Source organism: Sapajus apella, unplaced genomic scaffold (assembly GCF_009761245.1).
Source record: "Sapajus apella isolate SASKATOON/1434 unplaced genomic scaffold, GSC_monkey_1.0 scaffold51, whole genome shotgun sequence".
In the NCBI taxonomy this organism is placed as follows: Eukaryota; Metazoa; Chordata; class Mammalia; order Primates; family Cebidae; genus Sapajus; species Sapajus apella.
Window position 1 is genome coordinate 13,493,435 of NW_022436991.1, and position 24,808 is coordinate 13,518,242.

General features: G+C 44.5%; 1 protein-coding gene across 5 annotated transcripts in view; it reads right to left on the reverse strand.

Moving 5' to 3' along the window:
- The window catches only part of NSMCE1 (NSE1 homolog, SMC5-SMC6 complex component), a 40,119-nt gene extending 18,429 nt beyond the window's left edge, over nucleotides 1–21,690 (reverse strand). For 2 of the 5 annotated variants that reach the window (XM_032243009.1, XM_032243008.1), the window contains exons 1-2: nucleotides 21,584–21,690; nucleotides 12,492–12,638 (exon numbers count right to left, since the gene is read on the reverse strand). In XM_032243009.1, coding sequence (XP_032098900.1) covers nucleotides 12,492–12,638; nucleotides 21,584–21,683 — 247 coding nt within the window. In that variant the 5' untranslated portion in view covers nucleotides 21,684–21,690. Of the gene's footprint in view, nucleotides 1–12,491; nucleotides 12,639–17,604; nucleotides 17,678–18,448; nucleotides 18,532–21,583 lie in introns of those variants that run through there. The other 3 variants (XM_032243010.1, XM_032243012.1, XM_032243011.1) reach the window with 3 other exon arrangements.
- Nucleotides 21,691–24,808: the final 3,118 nt, after the last annotated feature.

The window sequence follows — 24,808 nt, forward strand, 5'->3', positions numbered from 1 at the left end:
CACTCACTACAGCCCGAAGCAGACAACAGCCTCCAACATTCTCCCCGTGTCCCCTCCAGCCTTCTCCTTCTGTCTGTCCTCCACATGCAGCTGAGTGGAGCCAGGCCCCAGCACCCAGCCTGGAAGCTGCCTGGAGCTCCACCCCCGACCTATATTCCCACCACCTTCTGTCCCCCGCTCTACCCTCTGCCACCCCACACCAAGCTCCTTCCCATCTCAGCCTCTTCACTGTTGCTGCCTTCCCCTTGGAAAGCATCGCCCGCAGATCTCTGCAGCCTGTCCCTCATCACCCAGGCATTGCCACATATGGCAGCTCCGCAGAAAGGACTGAGCAGAGCCCCTGGCTGAAGCCACACCCCAGGCCCGCTCTACTGAGGGACTTGATGCTTCTTCCTTCCAGCACTTGGCACCCCACACTACCACACTGTCTGCCTCTGAGTTGCTGTCTTTCTCTTTCTAAGCAGAATGTCAGCTCCCTGAAGGCTGGGACCTGCTCATCCTGTTCACCACAGTACCCCAACATTCAGCTGGTGGTCTAGATGTATCCACCAACAAACAGAGGAAAATGTGCTGTACCAGTGGTGACCATGCTTTCTGGATTTTCTAGGAAAACCCCAACAACAGAATTCAGTCCTATGGTTTACACAAAAATTCCCATCATGCTATCACACCAGCACCATGGGTCTGCTGTCCCCCCACCGCCCACCCCCAGCAATTGGGATTAGATGGCAAGTTAAGGGGCAGAAAAGGAAGAAAGAGGCAGTGGCAAGCATGCAGTGAACGTGTGCCCCAAGTACTCTGTGCCAGGCACTGAACATATATTCTCTTGCTTAACCCTCACAACTCTTCCATGAGATGAATGTGATGTCCCTTGTAACATAGAAAGCTGAGACTCAGAAAAGTAAAAGAACTTTCCCAAGACCCTGGAAGAAACAGGATCTGAACTCATGCCCTTGAAAAATGGTTTCCAGCCAACAGAGCCTGTCCTAATCACACTGACCTCATTCCCAGTTCTCCCACGCACCAGCACATAACCTGTGGGATCCAGTTCAAACTGCATTCCCAAGCAAATGATGTACGTGCTTAGGGGAGCGTGGTGCACAGAAATCCTGGCTCAGCAACTCCATCCTGGCCTGAAAGTGCCGGAATCCCACGCTGCAGGCATGAGGAACGGGCAGGACTTGGACACATCTAGGCCAGTAAGAACCAGAGTCAGAAAAACAACCTCAGCTTCCTTGTGGTTACAGAGCTTCTTGAACCCAAAGATTCTGGTTGAAGCACTAAATAACTGCCAGCTGTCAATTCTGTATGTTGAGAAATTCATCGAGTCACACGTTAGATGTTACTTTTCATGCTAATTTCTTGCCACTTTTCAGTTATGATCCCAGACTTTATCTGCCCTGATTCACCAAAAGGCAGACCAGCTGTGACAGTGGTAAGCTGATTAACTGCTCATCGTGGCCCAAAGGGGAGAACTGTACAATGAAATCACCAAGAACAGAAGGAAAGTTTACTGGGAGCCAGCTTTTAATGATGATCGAGTCTTTCCTGGGAAGAGAAGGTGCTTACAAATAAGATTATAGACAGGATGGAATACTAAACCAAAATGTCAACTTCGCTGTGCTTCACCATAAACACACGTAGCCTGATGATGTACAGGAGGCCTGCGTTGGACGACGAAGCAGATACAGGCGTGTAAATCAGCCTGCTGGGAGGAAACCTGGGGTGAAGGCAGGCAAGAGGTTGACAGAAATGGAAAATCTTTATCAAAACCCAGTGTGCCTAGGATACTCGATTCACTAATCTAGTTTTGACATGTGTGTCTCAGCTACCTGGTTTTTGCCCAAACGTCGAATTATTTACTCTGTTCACTGAAATAATTCTCAATCTAAATTTTTTAATCTAAAACTGTAGATGTTTTTACCTAACTTGTTCTTAAAACAATAGATACTTTAAAATCTCACTCAAAACATAAAACATAATAATATAGCATAATTAATTCTAGAATGTTAGTGCTGGAGAGTATAGAACTGTACCTCATAGCAATCTGGCAACCATAAAATAAGAATAAATTTAGGGAAGTATTTTAAACCTAACAGGTAAAAATGGGATTATTTTTTGAAACAGGGTCTTGCTCTGTGGCCCAGCTGGAGTACACTGGCACGATCTTGGCACACTGCAACGATCTTGGCACACTGCAACCTCTGCCTCCTGGGCTCAAGCAATCCTCCCACCGCAGCCTCTGAGTAGCTGTGACTACAAGCTCATGCCACCAGGCCCGACTAATTTTTTTATGTTATGTAGATACAGTGTTTTGCCACGTTGCCCAAGTTGGTCTCAAACTCCTGAGCTTGAGTGACCTACCTGCCTTGGCCTCCTAAACTGCTGGGATTACAGGCATGAGCCACTGCATAGGCCAAGAAGGAGATATTTACCTTGTCTGTAAGTACCTCCCTGAAAAACACATATCAATCACACAGAAAAAGAGTAACTGTATGCAGGAGAAACCTGGCTGACCCCATCAACACCAAACCCCACCTGGTGGGATGCAGAGAGAACACAATGCCACTTCTATATTATATCTGCAAAAATAAAAGGCATAACCTAGATCTGATTAGGAGGAGGTTCCAGACAAATCTAAGCTGAGGAACATTCTATAACTAGCACATGTGGCTGCTGACCACTTAAAATGGGGCCGGTCTAAATTAAGATCTGCTGTAAGTGTAAAATACACATTGGATTTCAAAGACATATTTCCGTCACCCCCAATAAGGTTTGGCTGTGTCCCCACCCAAATCTCATCTTGAGTTGTAGTTCTCAAAATCCCCACGGGTCGTGGGATGTAACTGAATCATGGGGCAGTTACCCTCATGCTGTTGTCATGATAGTGAGTTCTCAAGAGATCTGATGGTTATAGGGGCTTTTCCCCTTTTGCTCAGGACTTCTCCTTCCTGCCTGTCACCATGTGAAGAAGGGTGTGTTCGCTTTCCCTTCCACCATGATTGTAAGTTTCCTGAGGCCTCCCAGTCATGCTGAACTGTGAGTCAATTAAATTTCTTTCCTTTATAAATTACCCAGTCTTGGGTATGTCTTCATTAGCAGCATGATAATGGACTAATACACCCCCCGAGTTTCCTTGTGCCTCTTTGTAATACCTCTCACCCCTCCATCCTCCTGTCTCTCCTCTATGCCATCCCCAGGCAACCACTGAACCATCCTGTCGTGACAGTCAGGGACACATTGTCTAGAATTTCACATAAATGGCTTCATACTCTTTCGCCTAGCTTCTTACATGCCACAAAAATCATTCTGAGATTCATTCACATTCTGGCACATAGCAATAGCTCACTTACTTTTGTTGCTGAGTAGTACGGATTTATCACAGTTTGTCCATCTGTTCACCTTCTAATGGACAATTAGGTGTTCACAATTTGGGGCGATTACAAATAAAGATACTCCATCTCTGCACAAGCCTTTGTGTGGGCATGTATCCTCAAATATCTTGAGTGAATGGCTAAGAGGAATGGCTCAACCATAGGAAACTGCCACTCTGTTTTCCTAAATGGCTGTCCCATTTTACATTCTCAACGGTGGTATATGAGAGTTCCAGTTCCTCCACGTACTCACCTGTACTTGCTTTGCACAGTCCTTTTCATTTTAGCCGTATTCTAATACACATGCAGTAGTAGCTCACTGCGATTTCAGTTTGCATTTTTTTAAATGTCTAATGATGTTGAGCATCTTTTCATGTGCTCATTTGCCATCTGTACAACTGAACTGCAGCATTCAAATCTTTTGCACATTTCTTACTGGGTTGTATGGTTTTTTTTTCTTTTTTTTTTTTTTTGACAAAGTCTCGCTCTGTCGCCAGGTGCCAGGCTGGAGTGCAGTGGCGCAATCTCGGCTCACTGCAACCTCCACCTGCCGGGTTCAAGCAATTCTCCTGCCTCAGCCTCCTGAGTAGCTGGGACTACAGGCATGCGCCACCATGCCCAGCTAATTTTCGTATTTTTAGTAGAGATGGGGAGTTTCACCATGTTGGCCAGGATGGTCTCAATCTCTTGACCTCGTGATCCGCCCACCTCAGCCTCCCAAAGTGCTGGGATTACAGGCATGAGCCACCGCGCCTGGCCTCTTTTTTCTGTTTTTGAGACAGGATCTCCCTCTGTCACCCAGGGTGGAGTGCAGTGGCATAATCTCAGCTCATTTCAACCTCTACCTCCCAGGCTCAAGCAACCCTCCCACATTAGCCTCCCAAGTAGCTGAAACTACAGGCGCACGCCACCAGACGTGGCTAATTTTTGTATTTTTTTTTTTTTTTGTAGAGATGGGGTTTTGCCACGTTGCTCAAGCTGGTCTCAAACTCCTAAGCTCAAGCAACCCACCTGCTTCAGCCTCTATGAGTGCTAGGATTACAGGTGTGAGCCACCACACCCAGCAGGGTTGTATGAACATGCTATCAACAAGCCACGCCAGGAACGTGCCATGTCTTTCCATTTATTTAAATCTCCTTTGATTTCTCTCGACAACGTTTCGTAGTTTTCCGTGTACGGGTCTAACACATTTTTGTCAAATCTATTCCTAAGCATTTCTTATTTTTAATGTTATTCATAAGTGGTGCTATTTTTACATTTCAATTTCCAACTATCCATTGCTAGCATATAGAAAAACAATTGATATTTGGATATCACTTTGACAGCTTTACTAAACTCACTTCCTAGTTCTAGAAGCTTTTTTGTAGATTCCATCAGATTTGCTACACAGACGATCATGTTGTCTGTGAACTGACAGTTTTACTGGATCGTCCTTTCCAATCCAGCTACCTTTTGTTTCTTTTTCTTGCCTGAGTACACTAGCTAGAACCAAAGTGCTGAGAACAGATATCCTTGTCCTGCTCCTGAGATTAGGGGAAAAGTGTTCAGCCTTTCACCATTAAGAGTGATGTCAGCTGTAGGTTTTACAGAGATCCCCTTTATCAGGTTAAGAAAGTTCCCCTTTTTTCTCACTTTGCTGAGGGTTTTTTTTTTTAAATCAGGAATAGCTGTTGGATTTTTTTTTTTTTTTTAACTCTGTGTAGAGGGCTGGGCATGGTGGCTCATGTCTATAATTCCAGCACTTTGGAAGGCAGAAGTGGGCAAATCACGTGAGGCCAGGAGTTCAGGACCAGCCTGGCCAACATGGTGAAACCCCACTCTACTAAAAATACAAAAACTTGTCAGGTGTGGTGGCATATGCCTGTAATCCCAGCTACTCGGGAGGCTGTGGCAGGAGAATCCCTTAAACCCAGGAGGCGGAGGTTATAATGAGGTGAGATCACGCCACTGCACTCCAGCCTGGGAGACAGAGCAAAACTCTGTTTCAAAAAAATAATAAAAAAATAAAATAAATACAATTTATTTAATTTTAATTATTTTTTAAAAAATAAAACTCTGTGGAGTTCAGACTCCTCACTTGTGCTCTAAGCATATTTACCCTGCTCCTTAGGATCCCTTAGCTTCCTGTAAAAAACTTTCTGCCATACCACGCCAGGGCAGACATGAGATTTTGTCAAATGCTTTTTTCTGTACCTATGGAGATAAACACAAAAAAAAATTTTTAGCATAATATGGTGAATTACACTGATTGATCTTCAAATATTAATACTAAATCAACTGGCCAAATCAGGATGAACTCTACTTGATTATGTTGTATCATCCTTTTAAAACACGGTTAGATTCGATTTGTCAAAACTGAGTTTAGAATGTTAGCATCTGTGTTCATGAGGGGTCTTGTTTGGGGTTTTCTTTCCTTGCAATGTCTTTGTCTGGTTTTGGTATCAGAATAATGCAGGTCTCATAGAAGTATTTTTAGTAGAGACGGGGGGTTTCACCATGTTGGCCAGGATGGTCTTGATCTCTTGACCTCGTGATCCGCCCGCACTCCAGCCTGGAGTCACTGTAACATATTCTACAGAATATGTTACAGAAGAGTTTGGGAAGAAATGGTGTTAGTTCTCCCTTAAATGTTTGGGCCAGGCACTGTTTTCTCTAATCCTCCCACCAGTTCTCTCCCTGGCCTTCAGACGTTCCCGTGCTCATCAGTTCTCAGCAGGATCCTTGAATGGAGGGGCACTTTGGAAATCTCAAGTTTTCTCTCTGTGTACCTCTCGTCCGCCTTGTACCGCACTGCAAGTACTCTGCCCTGCAGCCTCTAGCTGCCTTCGTCTCCCTGAACTCTCATCTCCATCTCCTCGAGGCAGGGAGTCTGCCTAGCTCTGCCTGGGTTTCCCCTGCGCCATGGCCTAGAAACTTTCTAAAGGCACAGAGCTGGGGCAGCTGCACTGCAAACTCCCACTATTGCCTGTGGCAGAAGAAAGTTACTTGGTCTTTCCTCCAAGTTCCTGGCATAGAACTTCTGAAACCCTGAGAATTCCCTGAGTCATATGGGTGACAGAAGCATCTTTTGTTCTAATGAGGCTACTCTTGGCAGGCCCCTAGAAGGGGGCTGGTCACCAGAATGACCAAGCCTCAATCTGAAGCCTGGAACTCTCAGTCCCACTTCCCAGTCTTCGGGGAGCAGAGAGGGACTAGAGATGGAAGCTCTCGCCAATGGCCAGTGAGTGATCAATCATGCCTGTGTAAAGAAACCTCCATAGAAACCCTGGAACGGCCGGGCACAATGGCTTGCGCCTGTAATCCCAGCACTTTGGGAGGCTGAGGCAGGCGTTATCACCTGAGGTCAGGAGTTCGAGACCAGCCTGGCCAACATGGTGAAACCGCGTCTCTACTAAAAATACAAAAATTAGCTGGGTGTGCTGGCGGGTGCCTATAATCCCAGCTACTCGGGAGGCTGAGGAAGGAAAATTGCTTGAACCCAGGAAGCAGAGGTTGCAGTGAGCCGAGATCACACCATTGCACTCCAGCCTGGGCAACAAGAGTGAAACTCCATCTGGAAAAAAAAGAAAGCCCAGAACAACAGAATTTGGAGAGCTTCAGGTTATTAAACACACGGAGGTGCTGAGACGGTGGTGCACCTAGAGAGGGCACAGAAACTCCGTGGCACCCCACCTCCCACACCTGGCCCTATGCATCTCTCCTATGTGGCTGTTCCTGAGTTGTAGCCTTTACAAAAAACCATGTAAGTAAAAATGTAAGTAAAGTGTTTTCCTGAGTTCTATGAATCATTCTAGAAAATTATCAAACCCGAAGAGGCAGTTATGGGAACCCCTGATATATAGCCATTGGTCAGAAGGACAGGTAGCCTGGGACTTGTAACTGGCTTGGGTCAGTCCTGTGACAATGAGCCTTCGAACCTGCGGGATCTGATGCTAACTCCAGGCAGATAGTGTCAGAATTAAACGGAATTGTGGAATGCCCAGCTGTTATCTAGAGAATTAGAGAAGCAGTGTTAGAAAAGATATCACATCAAGTGCCAAGAGAAAAAGAAACCATCATTGCCTGCCTCTCGAAAGATTACTGTCCTACACTGACTCATGTCCAGTGTTTCATATTTTGCCGATTTTTTAACTATTTTAGGCAAGAAGGTGTATTGAGCCCTGTTGCTCCATAATAGCCAAAAGCGGAAAACTTCAAATACAAGCTTTCTCCCAAGTTTGAAGTTTCGAAACTTCAAACATCATGCCTGAGGCCTCCTGTGCCTACCACTATCAAGGCAGCCTATACTGGAATCATCTGACTCCATGTCTGTATGATTCATGAGAGCCAAGGTAAAATAAAACTTTCATCTCTGAGTCACTGGTCCCTAGCGCAGAGGCCTGGCTCTCTACAGAGTCTAGGGAAGCTTTGCTGGTTGAATGAATGTACGTGTGGAGGTAAGCCCTGGGTCAAAAATCTAAGGTCCTCTAAGAACACAGGTCCCCAGCTCCGTTGTGAAAGGCTTGACTCAAAGCCTGCACTGAACCTGAGAACCAAATCTAAACTCTTCACTAGCCAGGAGAATTGGGACCTTTGTTTCCCCTTAATGACAGTAAGAAGAGAACCCAAATCAAAACCCAGAATAAGAAGGGCTTTGATAAACTGGACAAATGCCCTGGGAATTGGCAATTCGAAGAACTTGCAGTCTCAATCACTCCCTTGTTTCATAATTTTCTTAGAATCTAAATATTTTTCTAGTTGGTACAAGGGGGCTTTCCTGGCCATCTCTTCAAAAGATAGGAAATTAATACTATTCGGTCTTGCGAGTATCCACTTAAGTTTAGATCGTTTCCGTCATTTCTTGTTTCAAAATCTCCCTAATAACAAGAACGCAGAGTAACAAGTTTTTTCTTATTTTTCTTTCATGAGGATAGGAGAAAACAGATTAGCTCTACCCTATTCACCCTGGTTATAACCATATCTAGGTGCAAAGAAATGGTACACAGTGTGAAGAATAAATCAATTCCTAGACACATTCTACAGGACTTTCCTAAGTTAGATCATAACAATTTTAAAGGTCAAATAAAGGCAAAAACACTTTCAGTCTTAGTACCAAGCCATCATGTGGCTCCTTGCAGTGAGCTGTGAAACTTCCCCACCAACATTAAAGCTTACAGTCAGGACTTACAGGAGAAAAAAAGAGAAAAGGACTAAATTGTCAGGTAGATAAGAGACTAATGATTAACACAAGCATCATTATTATTTTTTTTTGAGTTGGAGGCTCACCGTGTTGCCCAGACTGGAGTGCAATGGTGCAATCTCTGCTCACTGCAACCTCCACCTCCCCTGCTCAAGCAATCCCCGTGCCTCAGCTTCCTGAGTAGCCAGGACCGTAGGTGCGTGCCCCCACACCTGGCTAATTTTTTTGTATTTTTGGTAGAGACTGGGTTTCACCATGTTGCTAGGGCTGAATGACAAGGGTTCTTATACCCATCTCTGGAGGATATTGAGGGGTGGGTTTAAAGTCCTACCATGCTTTTTTTTTTTTGAGACACAGTCTTGCTCTCTTGCTCAGGCTGAAGTGCAGTGGCATGACCTTGGCTCACTACAACCTCCACCTCCCGGGCTCAAGTGATTCTCCTGCCTCGGCCTCCCGGTAGCTGGAACTACAGGCTTCCATCACCACCCCCAGCTAATTTTTGTATTTTTAGTAGAGATGGAGTTTCACTACGTTGACCAGGCTGGTCTCGATTTCTTGACCTCAGGTGATCTACCCTCTCAGCCTCCCACAGTGCTGGGATTACAGGCATGAGCCACCACACTGGACCACTAGCATGCTTTTTTTCTTTTTTTTTTTTGGCAATTTTATTTATTTATTTATTTACTGTGTATTTGGGCTCTGGGGTACATGTGCACAGCCTGCATCCTGCAGGATTGTTGCATAGGTACATACATGTCATGATGGTTTGCTGTCTCCATCCCCACCCCACACCCACCGTCACCTACATCAGGCATTTTTCCCGGTGTTATCCCTCCCCAACCTCCCCACCCCACCCCTCCCTGCCCCACCACCTAGCCCTGTGAGTGTTGTTCCCTTCCCTGTGCCCAAGTGTTCTCATTGTTCATCACCCGCCTATGAGTGAGAACATGTGGTATTTGCTTTTCTGTTCTTGTGTTAGCCTGCTGAGAATGATGGTTTCTAGGTTCCTCTATGTCTCTACAAAGGACATGAACTCATCCTTTTTTATGGCTGCATAGTACTCCATGGTGTATATGTGCCACATTTTTTTTGGTCCAGTCTATCACCGATGGGCATTTGGGTTGGTTCCAGGTCTCTGCTATCATAAACAGCGTCACAATGAACATGTGTGCATGTCTTTATAATAGAATGATTTATAAATTGTTCTACCATGCTTTTTAAAGAGCAAGAGAAACTAGCTTAACAGCTATAACATCCCCTTTCAATGCAAGAGTCTCTCACCAAAGATCCCCTCTGCCAGTGCAAGTGCTCCACGTTTACTTTCACCGCGGGATGGCTGTCAAGCCTAGCACTATCTCACTCTCGGCTTCAAATACTTCAAGAGGTCTACACTGTCCATGGAAGCGGAAGTAGAAACCATTACTGTGGCGTACAGGGTTCTTCAGTCTGTAAACCTACACCCAAAAAGAATGTATTCTCTTCCCACACATCATATATTCTTGCCTAGGGATTCCTAGGATAGGTTATTAGTAGGTCAATTAGGTTTGGATGTACAGAATTAAGCACAGTTCAGCAGGCTAACTTGCTCCTGGGCATTGTCGAGCTCCCAGAATTCCCCATGGAACGCCTCCATGGTCCAGGGCTGTGGAGAAGGCATTTTAGGGGATGCTACCCTCCAGACACTGCAAACTGCTTCTTCTCTAACGCGCCACCCTCTTTCATTCTTCCTTCTCTGCACATCTTGAAAGAATATCTGTTTCTGTTCTGTCTCCTCACTCTCATTCACCGCTCACCTCTCTGGGATCAGGCTGTGAACTCTAACACGCTGCAGAAACTGCAGTGCTCTGAATGTTGGCGTCTACCTTTTCTCGTGTCCCTTCACATTTGGAAAAGTACAACATGATGTTCGTTACTTATGAATGCATTTGTATTTGCATAAAAGTGGGCGGGAAGAAGATGTAATGCACTCGTGAGGTGCTTGCCTTTGGGGACAGGAGGAACACCTTTTCCGGCGTCCCTTCGCCCTCTCCCAGCTCACTGCAAGGAGCTATAGGATGCTGAGGACTAAGAATGAGCGTGTCTTTGACTTTTGTGTCCCCTCACCTGCGTACTTGGTCCCTGTGTACCTCTATACACACCCTTTCTCACACCTCTTGGCTTGGCTCACTTCTATGTCCATTTTTTTGTTCTTCTTTTGAAAATTAAAAACACAGAGAGAAGGGCAAAAATGCAGAATCAAAACCAAATACCTGAAATCCCATTCAGCAGAGGCGACAACCATTAGGCTATGCTGATGATGTCATGTGGTTAGGCTAATAATGTCACATTGGCTTCAAGGCTTTTCTTTTTAATAAAGGAACATAACAGGATACAAAGGAAGGGTCCTGTGTTTCTGCTGACAGCCCACTCCCACTCTGCCTCTTCCCCACAGAGCCAAGCATGTCACCAGTGCCCTGCATCTTCTTCTGGTCCGCTTTTATGCCTTTACACGCAAATGCATTCACAAGCAATGAAAATCATCTTGTACTTCACAAAAACAACACAATCACATCATACAATAAGCACACTCCTCACCTTTCTTTTTCAATGCGTAAAATCTAATCAGTAAGATCTACCCACCCATGTTGGCATGCAATTCAACAATATCTGCCAGTGCTGATTAAACTGATCTATCAACACTGATCCTATGGCTTCTTCCGCCATCTCCAATTACTGAGAACTCAGCACCAGGTCTTGTCTCCAAGGGCTTCTTATTCGCTCCTCCCAGTGGCCCCCTGAGATGCCCCAAATGCCTTCAGTTGACACAGGGCAGGGACACATTCTCCAGGTCTGGCCCAGTCTAAGCCTGTGCCCTTAAATGCTGTGCTAAGCTGTCCCATTTTTTTGTTTTGTGATTTTTTTTCTTTTTTTAAATAAAAAAAATAGAGAGGGTCTCGCTATGTTGCCCAGGCTGGTCCCAAACTGCTGGCCTCAAGCAATCCTCTCACCTCGATTCCCAAAGTGTGGGGATGACAGGCATGAGCCACCACATCTGGCCAAGCTGCCCTGTGTCCATCAATAGCCCGCTAAGCACTGTCCCTGCGCCAGATGTCTTGTACATATCATGTCTCTCAATTCCCTGAACCATGCACTTACTTATGTGTTAAGTACAATTACTATCCCCACTTTGGAGATAAGGAAATTGAGGCTGGGGCAGGTGCTGGAGGCTTAGTGTGAACCACAACTATACAGCTTCAGACTCCAAGTTTTTATCCATGGGGCTAAATGTCAGATTCACTTGGAAAAAAAATCACAGTGGAAGACGAAATTAGAATGATGGGCCAGTGTGACCGGGCATGGTGGCTGTAATCCCAGAATTTTCGGAGGCCAAGGTGGGAGGGTCACCTGAGGTTGGGAGTTCAAGACCAGCCTGACAAACATGGAGAAACCCCGTCTCTATTGAAAAATACAAAATTAGCCGGCCATGGTGGCACATGCCTATAATCCCAGCTACTCAGGAGGCTGAGGCAGGAGGATCACTTGAGCTCAGGAGGCAGAGGTTGCAGTAAGCCAAGATGGCACCATTGAACTCCAGCCTGGGCAACAAAGGCAAAACTCCATCTCAAAAAAACAAAAATTAGCTGGGTATGGTGGTGCACACCTGTAATCACAGCTATTCAGAGGCTGAGGCTGGAGAATTACTTGAACCAGGGAGGTGGAAGTTGCCGTAAGGCAAGATTGCACCACTGCACTGCAGCCTGGGCAACAAGAGCGAAACTCTGCCTCAAAAAAAAAAAAAAAGAGATGGGCCAGTCGGTGTAAGATTGTAAAGAGGCTTAGAGGCTTGAATGCTCAGGCCAGGAGTACTGGTTAACATGTTACATGGTATTGTACCTACATCCCTGGTCCCCAATCAACACAGAACCAGAGCGCCCTGGGAACAAGGAAATGGTACTCACGGTCATGGACCTTGTAGCAGTGCTTCTGCATGCGCTTCACGTCCCGCTCCTCTAGCACGCCATGCGTCATCAGCAACTGGAGGAAGCGCCGGTGGACATCAGTCATGACGCCCATTCTCCTTGCACTGCCCTGCATGTGGGAACGAACTGAAAAGGAAGTTAATGACACTAGTCATCCCCAAGCACATCACAAGCAACGTCCTAGGTCTTGTACTAATTTACAGGAACAAATATAAATTTGCTATCATTTTTAAAATGCATTCTTCATGCCGACTACTACAAAGGCGAGAAGACGAACACAAATCACAGCAAATTAGGACTGGGCAGTGGTAAGAGGTGTGCATTCTGGAGCCAGAATGCCGGGGTTCGGGGCCTGGCTTTCGCACTTACTAGGTGTGTGAAATTGGGCAACTTAAGTCACCACGTGCTTCAGTTTCTGATCTGTAAAGGGAGAATAATGACAGAAACATCCTCTGCAGAATTGCTACGAAGGTTAGATGGGTTAATACATGTTAACCCATGGTAACACAGTAAGCACTAAATACGTGTGAGCTACTTTTACTATTAGGCAATTCCAGGTCTAACCCTTGGCTCAGCCTTTTACCAGATCTATGGCCTTGGAGAAATTTCACAGAGGCCCCGTTTTCTCACGATAAAATTATAATAAAATTTATTACTGAGAGAACTGCGAGTAAACACTTAATAAACGTTAGGTTCCTCCTCTCCCCAAACCACTAATAAAACAACTATCATGGTAGGACTTCAGGCTGTTTTTTAAATCTCCTGCTCGCTAATAAAATGGAATCTTTCTACAAAGCACAGAGATCACCGCTAATAAAAGTATTCCACAAGCCCTGATCAAAACGCCGGCTACTGTGATGGAACACGCAGTGCAGGGCTAAGAATGTGGATTTGGAGCTAAACAGAAAGCACTGAGACCAGAAAGCCCCAGACCTGCCCGATCTGAAGAATGTCCTAATGTGCATATTAACAATACATATTCCCAAACCCTTTCCTGGATGTTCTGACCGCAGTGGGTCCTGGAATTCTGAGGTGTTTACATTCATTTTAGGTGATGTCATGATCTGACAAGAAGTTCACTGTTGCCTTGGGCAGATGCTGCACACAAACATTTTTAGCGAATATGCTCAGCCTCCCTAAGGCCCAGTCTTTTCATCTCTAAAACAGGGAAAGCAGTAGCTATCTCAAAGGCATAGAGGAAGCCTAAAGGAGTCCCAACTACCAAAGGCTTGCCAAGCACCTGGCACATAAAGGACAAACAAGACGGCTAATTACTGTTCTTTTGCCCTCTGTTTTTTTTTTTTTGAAATGGAGCCTTGCTCTGTTGCCCAGGCTGGAGTGCAATGGCATGATCTCGGCTCACTGTAACCTCTGCCTCCTATGTTCCAGTGATTCTCTTGCCTCAGCCTCCCGAGTAGCTGGGACTACAGGCATCTGCCATTGTGCCTAACTAATTTTCATATTTTTAACAGAGACAGGGTTTTACCATGTTGGCCAGGCTGGTCTCCAACTCCTGACCTCAGGCAATCCACTGGCCTCAGCCTCCCCAAGTGCTGGGATTACAGGCGTGAGCCACCACACCCAGCCAGTGCTGTTCTTTAACCGCATCCTCAACTGGACCTCAGGGCTGGGAAGATGCACCATCTTATAACCAGTTCCTGCAACTGCCTGCTAGAAAGACAACCTCCATCTCACCAAATCTGCACCTCAACAAAGCCTACATTAGACTCATCCACTCCTTCCATCTCCTCAGCCCTTTTCCTCTCCCAAGTCCTTCTCTTTACAAATGATCTGGTGTGGACGGTGCAGTCCACACAATCATACCACACACCTGAGCATCAAACTCTGGTCCTCCTCTCCTTAAACCTCAAATCCAGCCAGTCACCGACTCTATTTCCTATCACTAGGGCCACGCCATGTCAATGTACTTAGCACGCCCATATTTGCCAGTGGTTGTTCTTTCTGGGCACAGGGATAGAATGGGCCAGGCTAAAAAAATTGACTTATGGCCAGGTGGGGTGGCTCACGCCTGTAATCCCAGCACTTTGGGAGGCCGAGGCCGGCAGATCACCTGAGGTCAACAGTTCAAAACCAGCCTGACCAATATCGTGAAACCCTGTCTCTACTAAAACTACAAAAATTAGCCGGGCGTGGTGGCAAGTGCCTGTAGTCCCAGCTACTTGGGAGGCTGAGGCAGGAGAACTGCTTGAACTTGGGAGGCGGAGGTTACAGTGAGCCAAGATCATGCCACTACGCTCCAGCCTGGGCGACAAAGCAAGACTCTATCTTCAAAAAAAAAAAAAAAGTACTTCTATCCTGCAAACAAAGGATCTCGCTACAACTAAGGGTCTTTAAGCAGGAAGACGGTGTTACCTAGCTGTGTTTTAGGAAGATTATCTCCTTTGGCATCTCAGAGGTATAGAGGAAAGAAACAGGAGGCCAAGAGTCCAGAAAGCAGTCTACAGAAGGGATCCTACAAAAGGGGACGAGGGCGTCGCCGAGGCTCAGCAGTAGGGACAAATGATATGAATCATGGCCATTGTGATACTAACAAATCTCAAGCAGAATAAACTCTAAAATATCCACCTAGGTACATCCTAGTAAAAGTACACAATACCATAGATTAACAGCAATCAAAGAAAAAGTCAGATGACTTGTAAAGAGCAATAATCCCACTGACAGCTGACGTCACAATGGCAGCTATGGAAGTCGGTCACAGCGGAAAAATATCTCCTATGCTGGCAGGGGGTGTCTCAGCAGAGAATTCTCTATCCAGCTAAAGACTGAGAGTAAGACAAAAACATTTCCAAACAATGAAAAACTGAAGGAGAAAGTGAGGAGATGCTCCCTAAAGGAAATTCCAAAGCATGTGGTTCAGGAAGAAAGAAAGTGAGGCACGTTGGAAGGTCTAAAATGCAGGGCAGAATAAAGAGCAAAAAACTTTGGTAAATATATGGTTAAATCCAAGTTAATTGTATAAAACAGCAAAAATCTGAAGAAATGCTTCCATTTAAAAAAAAAAAAGTTTTTAATACAACAGCAAAAAGAATGAAGTTTTTTAAAAATTAAAATACACAAAAATAATAACATAAATGGGAGATGAGCAATCACTAGGATTAATGTTCTAATAGCCTTGTGATGACTTCCTTATGGCACATACAAAAATCAACTCCAGATGGATTAAAGACTTAAATGCAAGACCTAAAACCTATAAAATCCCTGCAAGACAACCTTGGCAATACCATCCTGAACACAGCAACGGACAAAGATTTCACAACAAAGACACCAAAAACGATCACAATGAAAGCAGAAATTGACAAATAGGATCAAATTAAACTTAAGAACTCTGCACAGCAGAAACTACCAATAGAGTAAACAGACAACCTACAGAATGGGAGAAAATATTTGCAAACTATGCATCTGACAAAGATCTAAATATCCAGCATCCATAAGGAACTTAAATTTACAAGAGAAAAACAACCCCATTAAAAACTGGGCAAAGGACACTTTTCAAAAGAAGACATACACGAGGCCAAGAAGCATATGGGAATAAAAAAGCTCAGTATCACTGATCATTAGAGAAATGCAAACCGAAACCACAATGAGATACCATCTCACATCAGTCAGAATGGTGATTATCAAAATGTCAAAAACTAGCAGATGCTGGCGAGGTTGCAGAGAAAACGGAACCCTTACAAACTGTTGGTGGGAGCATAAATTAGTTAAACCATTGTGGAAAGCAGTGTGGTGATTCCTCAAAGAGCTAAAAGCAGAACTACCATTTGGCCCAGCATCCCCATTACTGGGAAATATAAATATTGTCCCATGAAGACACATGCACGGGAATGTTCATCGCAACACTATTCACAATAGCAGACATGGAATCAGCCTAAATGCCCATCAATGACAGACTACTGGATAAAGAAAATGTGGTACATATACACCATGGAATACTATGCAGCCATAAAAAAGAATGAGATAATGTCTTTGGCAGGAACGTGGATGAAAATGAAGATGATTACCCTCTGTAAGCTAACACAGGAACAGAAAACCAAATACCACATGTTCTCACTTATAAGTGGAAGTTAAATGATGAAAACTTATGAACGCAAAGAAGGAAACGACACTGTGGTCTACTTGAGGGTGGAGGGTGGGAGGAAGAAGAAGAGTAGAAAATATAACTACTGCATACTGGGCTTAATTTCTGGGTGATGAAATAAGCTGTACAAGAAACTCCATGACATGATTTGCCTATCTAACAAACCTTCACATGACTGCCAAACCCAAAATAAAAGTGTCTTTCAAAAAAGCACATGATCATCTTAACAAACGCAGGATATACAACGGATAAAATTCAACACGTATTTACACCAAAAACAAATTTGGAATTGAAGAAAACATCTTTGATCTACTAAGTGACATCTATAAAAAAAAAACCTGCAGCAAACATCATACGGAAAAATGAAATGCTGACAGTCATCACTTTAAAAACCAAACTGACCCAACTGAATCGAAGCAATTGCAATCGAAATCCCAACAGGCTTTGTGTATGTGTGTATGTGATTTGACAAGATGATTCTAAAAATTTACATAGAAAACACAAAGGGAAAACAGCAAAGACATTCTGGGAGAAGAGAAAGGCAGGGGGACTTGTCCTGCCAGTTATGAAGACTTCTCCTATTGGCTAGGGGTGGTAGTGTGTGCCTGTAATTCCAACACTTTGCGAGGCTGAGGTGGGCAGATCACTTGAGCCCAAGGGTGTAACACCAGCCTGGGCAATGCAGTGAGACCCCGTCTCTACTAAAAATAAAAATTTAAAAAAAAATCGCTGGGCAGGACGGTGCCCGCCGGTAGTCCCAGCTACTCGTGATACTGAGGTGGGAGGACTGCTTCAGCTCAAGATGTCAGGGCTACAGTGAGTCATGATTGCACCACTGCGCTCCAGCCAGGGTGACAGAGTGAGATCCTGCCTAAAAACAAAACACTTCTTATAAAGCTAGAGTAATGAATAAAGGATGGTAATGGCACAGAGACAGGCAAATAAGACTAATCAGTGGAACAGAAGAGAGAACTCAGAAACAGAAAGGTATACGTATATAGATACTTGATGGTGGATTAAAGCAATCTTTACAATAAAAGGTGCCAGGAAAACTTGTTATCTGTATGTGAAAAAAATGAATAAAAGTTGATTCTTACCTCACACTATACACAAAAATCAATTCTGAAGGGATAAGGTCATAATAAAGAAAAATACTATAAAACTTTTAGACAATATAGAGAATACATGTATCACCTGAGGGTAGGGAAAGCTTTCTTTAAGAGAAACAAAAAGTACAGTCATAAAGGAATATACTGATAAATTTGAATTGTATTAAAATTAAGAACCTCTATTTACCAAAAACGCCAGAAAGGTGGAGGTTAGGGGTACAAACTGGAGGGTATCTGAAACAAACATAAGCTACACAATACAAGAGATTCATATTCAGAATGTATAAGGAATTCCTAGAAATCAGGATGGAAAATACAACTGTAAAAGAAAAATGGGCAACAGAAATTTACAAAAAGAGGATGCATAAATGATGAATAAATACGAAAAAAAGGTGCTCAATCTTGATGTCATCAGACAAATGATTATTAAAACCACAGTGAAGGAATGTCTTGGCAACCACCAGACAGACAAAAATTTTTAAAGAATGGCTGAGGCTGAAATTTTCATCTGCTGCGGGAGGAGATCCCAGTCCACTACCCTCTGCGGCCCCTCTCTGGGCCTCCGTTTCCCCATCAGGAAAGGGGAAGCCCCAAGCCCCTCGTCCCAGAGTTTCATAGCCCACAGGGACTAACCCCGGGGCTGGACACCACTGCCTGTCTCGCCCACCCCATCTTCCGTCCTCCCCTCCCCTTCCTTGAAGTCCCTCTTCTTTCCCCACGTCACCCACCAGGGCGCCCAAGCGCAGCCCCAGACTGCACTAGCAGCTACGGTTGCAAGGCGGACTCTTCTTCCTTTGGGGCGGGGCCAACGCGAACTGCAGCCTTAACCTTGAGGGGTCAATCGATCCTCCCACCTCAGTCCCCCAGTAGCTGCATCTAAAGGCACACTGCACCACGCCCAGCTAAATTTTGTATTTTGGGGGGTCTCACCATGTTACCCCAACTGGTCTCACACTCCTGAACTCAAGCTATTCACCCACCTCAGCCTCCTAAAAATCCTGGGATTACAGGTGTGAGCCACCACGACCGGCTGGGTATAAATTCTTGTAACCATTTCAGATGAACAGTTGATATTACTAGCAAATATGCATATCCCCAGAAATCTACTATTTATTAGGTATATGCCTTACAGAAACTTCCACATTTGCCCTAGGAAATATATTTTTACCGAATAACAAGTCTGGCAACAATATAAATGCCTACCAACTGAAGAACTACATTAAAACAATATCATCACCCTAGAGAATTCAAATCAGCAGTGAAGATAAAGCTCCCTTCGTCAACACACATGCTTCTCCGAAAGATAATGTTATATGCAACAAGTCACTCACCCAAAATATATTTTAGGATCCTATTATATAAAAACAAAATTTCAGCAAAAGCATGCATTATATTCATTAGAAATGAATGCATACATCGTAAAAGCCACAAAGCCAAACAACATTCAGGGCGGTGATTATCTTTGAGGACAGAAGGTAGGATTCAGTGGAGGGGTCAGGGGATATGAAAATGTCTATTTCTTAACTTGGTGGCAGGTACATGAGTGTTCATTTTATTTTTGTTCTTCAAACTTACACTTCCACACAATTGTATAGGGATGTTACATACAATGTTTTTGAATGTGATGGGCTGGGCATGGTGATTCACACCTGTAATCTCAATAATTTAGGAGGTCAAGGCAGGAGGATCACTTGAGGCCAGGAGTTTAAGACCAGCCTGGGCAACACGGCAAGATCCACTCGCTACAAAAGAAAATTAATGTGAATACGTTAAATAACAGCCAAAATAAATGTAAATGAGAATGAGTACAGTACAGGATAATTTAGTGGAAAATTTAGTGGAAAAGAGGTGGGAAAGTAGAAGAAAGAAAAGCAAAAGCTTGTTTATTCATGTAATGTCCCTTGTCTCTATGAGGAGAGACTGTGGGGAAAGGGGCGGGATTAGCCATAGACATGTATTACCTACTTAAGTCAATTTATTTTACACAAAAATTAGCCGGGCGTGGCAGCGCATGCCTGTAATCCCAGCTACTCAGGAGGCTGAGGCAGGAGAATCGCTTAAATCCAGGAACCAGAGCCTGGGTGACAGAGCGGGACTCCATCTCAAAAAATATATACATATATATATATATATATATATATATATATGTATATATATGTATAAATTTTGATTAAAGTTTATTGACTTTAAATATACATCAGTAAATTTTTAAATGCTAAAAATTTATGATAAAAGAATATTGAAAGAAAACATCAAAGAAGCTAGAGGCTCAGCAGCATGATTTCAATGTATTTTCCCGGATAAACAGATTAAAAAAAAAAAAAAAAAGTTTATGCTTTTTTATTCAAAAACAAAAGCTCCCTAAATTCAACGTTTAGAAATAATTTTTTTTTAAGCCCAGAAAACTGGGGCTCTTAAAATAACAGTACAATGTGGACAGCAAAAGAAAAAAAGGAGAAAAAAATGAGAGAAAAATTGGTTTTAATCTCATGTGTAACCTAGGTTGGCAGGTTTTGTTTTTGTGTTAGACAATTTAGAGCAGAATTATCTCTCTGTAACCTGCAAACAAATCCTAGCGTTTTAGCCGTAAGTTTCAAGAGTTCAGACATACAGATAAACTAATTTTAAAAAACTTTTCTTATTCTAAGGCTTTTGAAGCATTATTTAAATCTTTAAAATTCCTGTCACCCACATTTTAAGAAATACATTTATTACTTTTAAATTTATCTATTTAATAATTTACTTATTTAAATTTAATAATTTTAAAATAGAAATGTTTGTGAAATAAGTAAATCTCAGTCATACAATCCTTGCAGGTGCTAACCGTTCTAGTGCTTCACATGCTCGACCTCATTTAACCCTAACCAGAACACCCTTACAGCAAAGGATAACTAACCCCATCTTACAGATGAGGAAGCTGAGGCTAAGGGGGCACACGGTGACATACAAGCGTTGGTGGCAGAGATAGATGTGACCATACAAAAGCGCGGTTCTTGTTCCCAAGACACTCTCAATCCAGCGAGAGCGAGAATGGTGAGTGCACAGAACAACTACGATCCACGTCCCCCTCAATCTGCAATCCTCAAATCTAAAAAGGTCTGAATACTAATGGATGATCAGGTGCAGGGGGAAAAAAAAGTCTGAAAGCAAAACTCTCCTTAAGTTGGAAAACTTGACCTGGCTTAAGGGGAGGCTATCTACGGTTATTTATCCCAACAGTGTAAATATACGCATATCTTCAGTTGTGGAAAGAGTCGCGTATTTGATTATAAACCGCTGCTCCCCCCGCTGAGGGTGAAACCGAACGTAGAACGTATGCACCATCTTTCCAAACTCCCAGAAATCCTTGATTCCAAAAGCATCTGGCCTCGGGGCTTTAACACAAGGGGCTGTGGACTTGTGCCAGGTAAGAAACGCCGTACACAAAACAGAGGGGAGCATGGAGAGCGGCGGGACGCACAGAGAGGGTGGTCGGCAAAGGCCACAGATGTAATCACGGTTTGAATCAAATTTTATATTTTGCTTCTTCACCTATTACGACGAAAAGTATCTTTACCTGTTAAATCGTACTTAATTACGATTAAAAATATTTTTCACTTAATAGTACGATTTTTAGATGCCTGCTTGTGTGTTGCGGAAGGAAATCCCAGTCCGCGGCCCTCTGCGGCCCCTCTCTGGGCCTCAGTTTCCCCATCAGGAAAGGGAGAATCTCCAAGACCCCGTCCCCGAGTTTCACAGCCCACGGGGGCCGACACCGGGGCCGGCCCCCACTCCCTGTCTCGCCCACCCCATCTTCCGTCCTCCCCTCGCCTTCCTCGAAGTCCCTCTTTCCCCTCTAGCCCTTCGCGCCCCGCATTACCCACCAGGGCGCCCAAGCGCAGCCCGAACTGCGCTAGCTGCTACTGCTGCCAAGCGGACTCGTCTTCCTTTGGGGCGGGGCGAACGCGAACGCGGCGCTCCCATTGGTGGCCTGCAGCTGATTCTCCCGCCCATAGGGTGACGCACTTCCGGTTCTCCCCTAGCGCCAGTGCCCTGCTGTTTCCGCCTCGGGGGTTAAATCCAAAATTACGCAGATTCCCGCGCGGTTCTTGATCCTTAATAATGGGAAGGGCTTCCACTTGTCGTCCTCCGCTCCCTGCACCTCAATGACTGCCCCGACCAAAGAGGAAGAACCTTCGTACAGCACGTGCTTCCCATAATGGCTACGATTCCGCCAGCACAATGTAGTGCCCTGCACGGGCCTCAGTTTCCCCATCTGCGGAACTGACAGTGTGGCCTCGACGTCAAAACTGTGGACTCTGGGCCGGGTGCGGTGGCTCACGTCTGTATCCCAGCACTTTGAGAGGCCAAAGCGGGATGATCGCTTGAGGTCAGTAGTTCGAGACCATCCTGGCCAACATGGTAAAACCCTGTCTCTACTAAAAATTCGCTGGGCGTAGTGGTGTGTGCCTGTAAATCCCGGCTACTCAGGAGGCTGAGGCAGTAGAATCGCTTGAACCCGAGAGGCAGAGGTTGTAGTGAGCCAGATCCGGCCACAGCACTCCAGCCTCGGTGACAGAGCAAGACTTCTACTGAAAATAAAAAAAAGTGGACTCTGTGGTCATATAGCCTGAGCTGGAATCCTGGCTCTGCCACCTACTATTTGCAGGGGCTTGGGCCAGTCACTGAGCCGCTAAGCCTGTTTCCTTTTCCATTAAATGGGGATACTTGTCCTTGCAAAATACTGTCGGTGAGATTTGCAAGAGATAACAATACCTGTATCAGGTGCTTAGCATAGCCATTGAAAAGCCTCACACGGGAGTGCTGATGAAATGTTATTATCTTATCTAGGGATTGTTGTAAGAAAGTAAGTGAAATTACTCCTGGAAGTGAATGGACTGCTTTGAATCTTCAAGACATTAATTTTCCAAACGTTTGCATTCTATCCCTAGTCTGAGAGCTAGGGATGCAGCCTAGCAAGGGAGACAGGTAACTAATATAGAACAGTAGTACCTACAGGTGTCTGTCTCTGAGAGGGTAGCGCAAACCCGGGCTTGGCCACTTACCACCACTGTGATCTTGGACAGCCTCTTAACCTCTTTGGACTTAGTTTCATCTGCTGAGTGGGAAAGCAGTAATGTGATTAAAAGCTTGAGCTGTCTGGGCATGGTGGCTCACGCCTGTAATCCCAGCACTTTGGGAGGCCAAGGCAGGCAGATCACGAGGCTGGGAATTTGAGATCAGCCTGACCAACATGGTGAAACCCCATCTCTACCAAAAATACAAAAATCAGCCAGGCGTGGTGGTGCATGCCTGTAATCCCAGCTACTCAGGAGGCTGAGGCAGGAGAATCGCTTGAACCCAGGAGGCAGAGGTTGCGGTGAGCCGAGATCGGGCCACTGCACTCCAGCCTGGGCGACAGAGCGAGACTCCATCTCAGACAAAAAAATAAAAGAAAATAAAGCTTGAGCTTTGGAGCTGAATGGTCAACATGGAATCCTGGGCCTTAAACTCAGTAGCTCTGAGTCACAAGACAAAGTACAGTCAACCCTCTATGTCTACAGGTTCCCCATTTACAGAATGAACCAACTGTGGATGGATAATATTTGTGAGGGAAAACAATAAAAAACATCGTATTTTATACATAGTTAACAATATTTGTCTTGTTCAACAATAAAAATAATACAAATTCTGAAAGCAATACAGCGTAGCAACTATTTACATAGTATTTACATTCTATTAGGTACTATAAGTAATTTAAATATGATTTTCAATATACTGGAGGATTTGCATAGGTTATATGCAAATATTCTACCATTTTATGAGCACCCAATGGGTTCTCCTTGCCTGCTGCCTAGACAGAACCAACTTATCAAGACAGGGGAATTGCAATAGAGAAAGAATTTAATTCACACAGAGCTGGCTGTACAGGAGACCATGGTTTTATTATTACTCAAATCACTCTCCCTGGAAATGCAGGGTTTTTGAGGATAATTTGGTGGGTAGGGGTCTAGGGGTTAGGGAGTGTGGATTGGTTGGATCACAGATAAAAGGAGTCAAAGCTATCCTCTTGCACTGAGTCAGTTCCTGGGTTAGGGCCATAAGAACAGATGAGCCAGATTACAGGGCTGGGTGGTGTCAGCTGGTGCATCAGAACACAGGGTCTGCAAAATATCTCAAGCACTGATTTTAGGTTTTACAGCAGTGATGTTATTCCCAGAAGCAATTTGTGGAGAGTCAGAATCTTGCAGCCTCCAGCTTGTCTCTACTAAAAATACAAAAATTAGCTGGGCATGGTGGCACACGCCTGTAGTTCCAGCTACTCGGGAGGATGAGGCAGGAGAATCGCTTGAACCCGGGAGGCAGAGGTTGCAGTGAGCTGAGCTGGCGCCACTGCACTCCAGCCTGGCAACAGAGCGAGACTCTGTCTCAAAAAAAAAAAAAGAAATCCCTACTGTATCTGAATCTAGCTGCTCTGGAAAAGTGGGGAAGTCTGGCAGCAGTGGGCCTACCCTCTTCCATGGCAGCACTTGCTCAGAGCTTGGGAGAGGTCATCCCTTTTCATGAAGCATAAAAGGGGACGCAATAAAAGAATAGAAAATGCTGGGAACACCTGCATTTCAAGATCAAAGGGTCAAGAAAAAAAGATAGAAAATAAAGATTCAGGACGGAGGGGGTTGGTCCTTCACTTGAAGGCCACAGAAGTGATGGAAGACCAGGAAGAAATGAGAGAAGGTTTGTATTTTAGAAAAAGAACTTGGGTAGATCTGTTCTTTACAAACATGCTTGGAGCATTTACAGAAATTGACTACTGGGCCACAAAGGAAGTTTCAAGAAATTCTCAAGAATCTATAGATCACATGCTGTGAAAGTGGTATCAGAGGCACCTAGGAAGAGAGGCTTTTAAGGAGGGTGTGGTCAGAATCGTCAACGCTCTGGAGAGGCCAAGAAAGATGCACCATCAATTTAGAATTTGATGACCAACAAAGGCCATCTTAATAGAGGGGAGAGGAAGCCAGACTGAACTTCGAGAGTGAAGAATGGAAGCCGAGAAGTGGAGAGGGGATGCTGACTGCTCTTTTGGGAAGTGTGGCTTGGGAAGGGAAGAC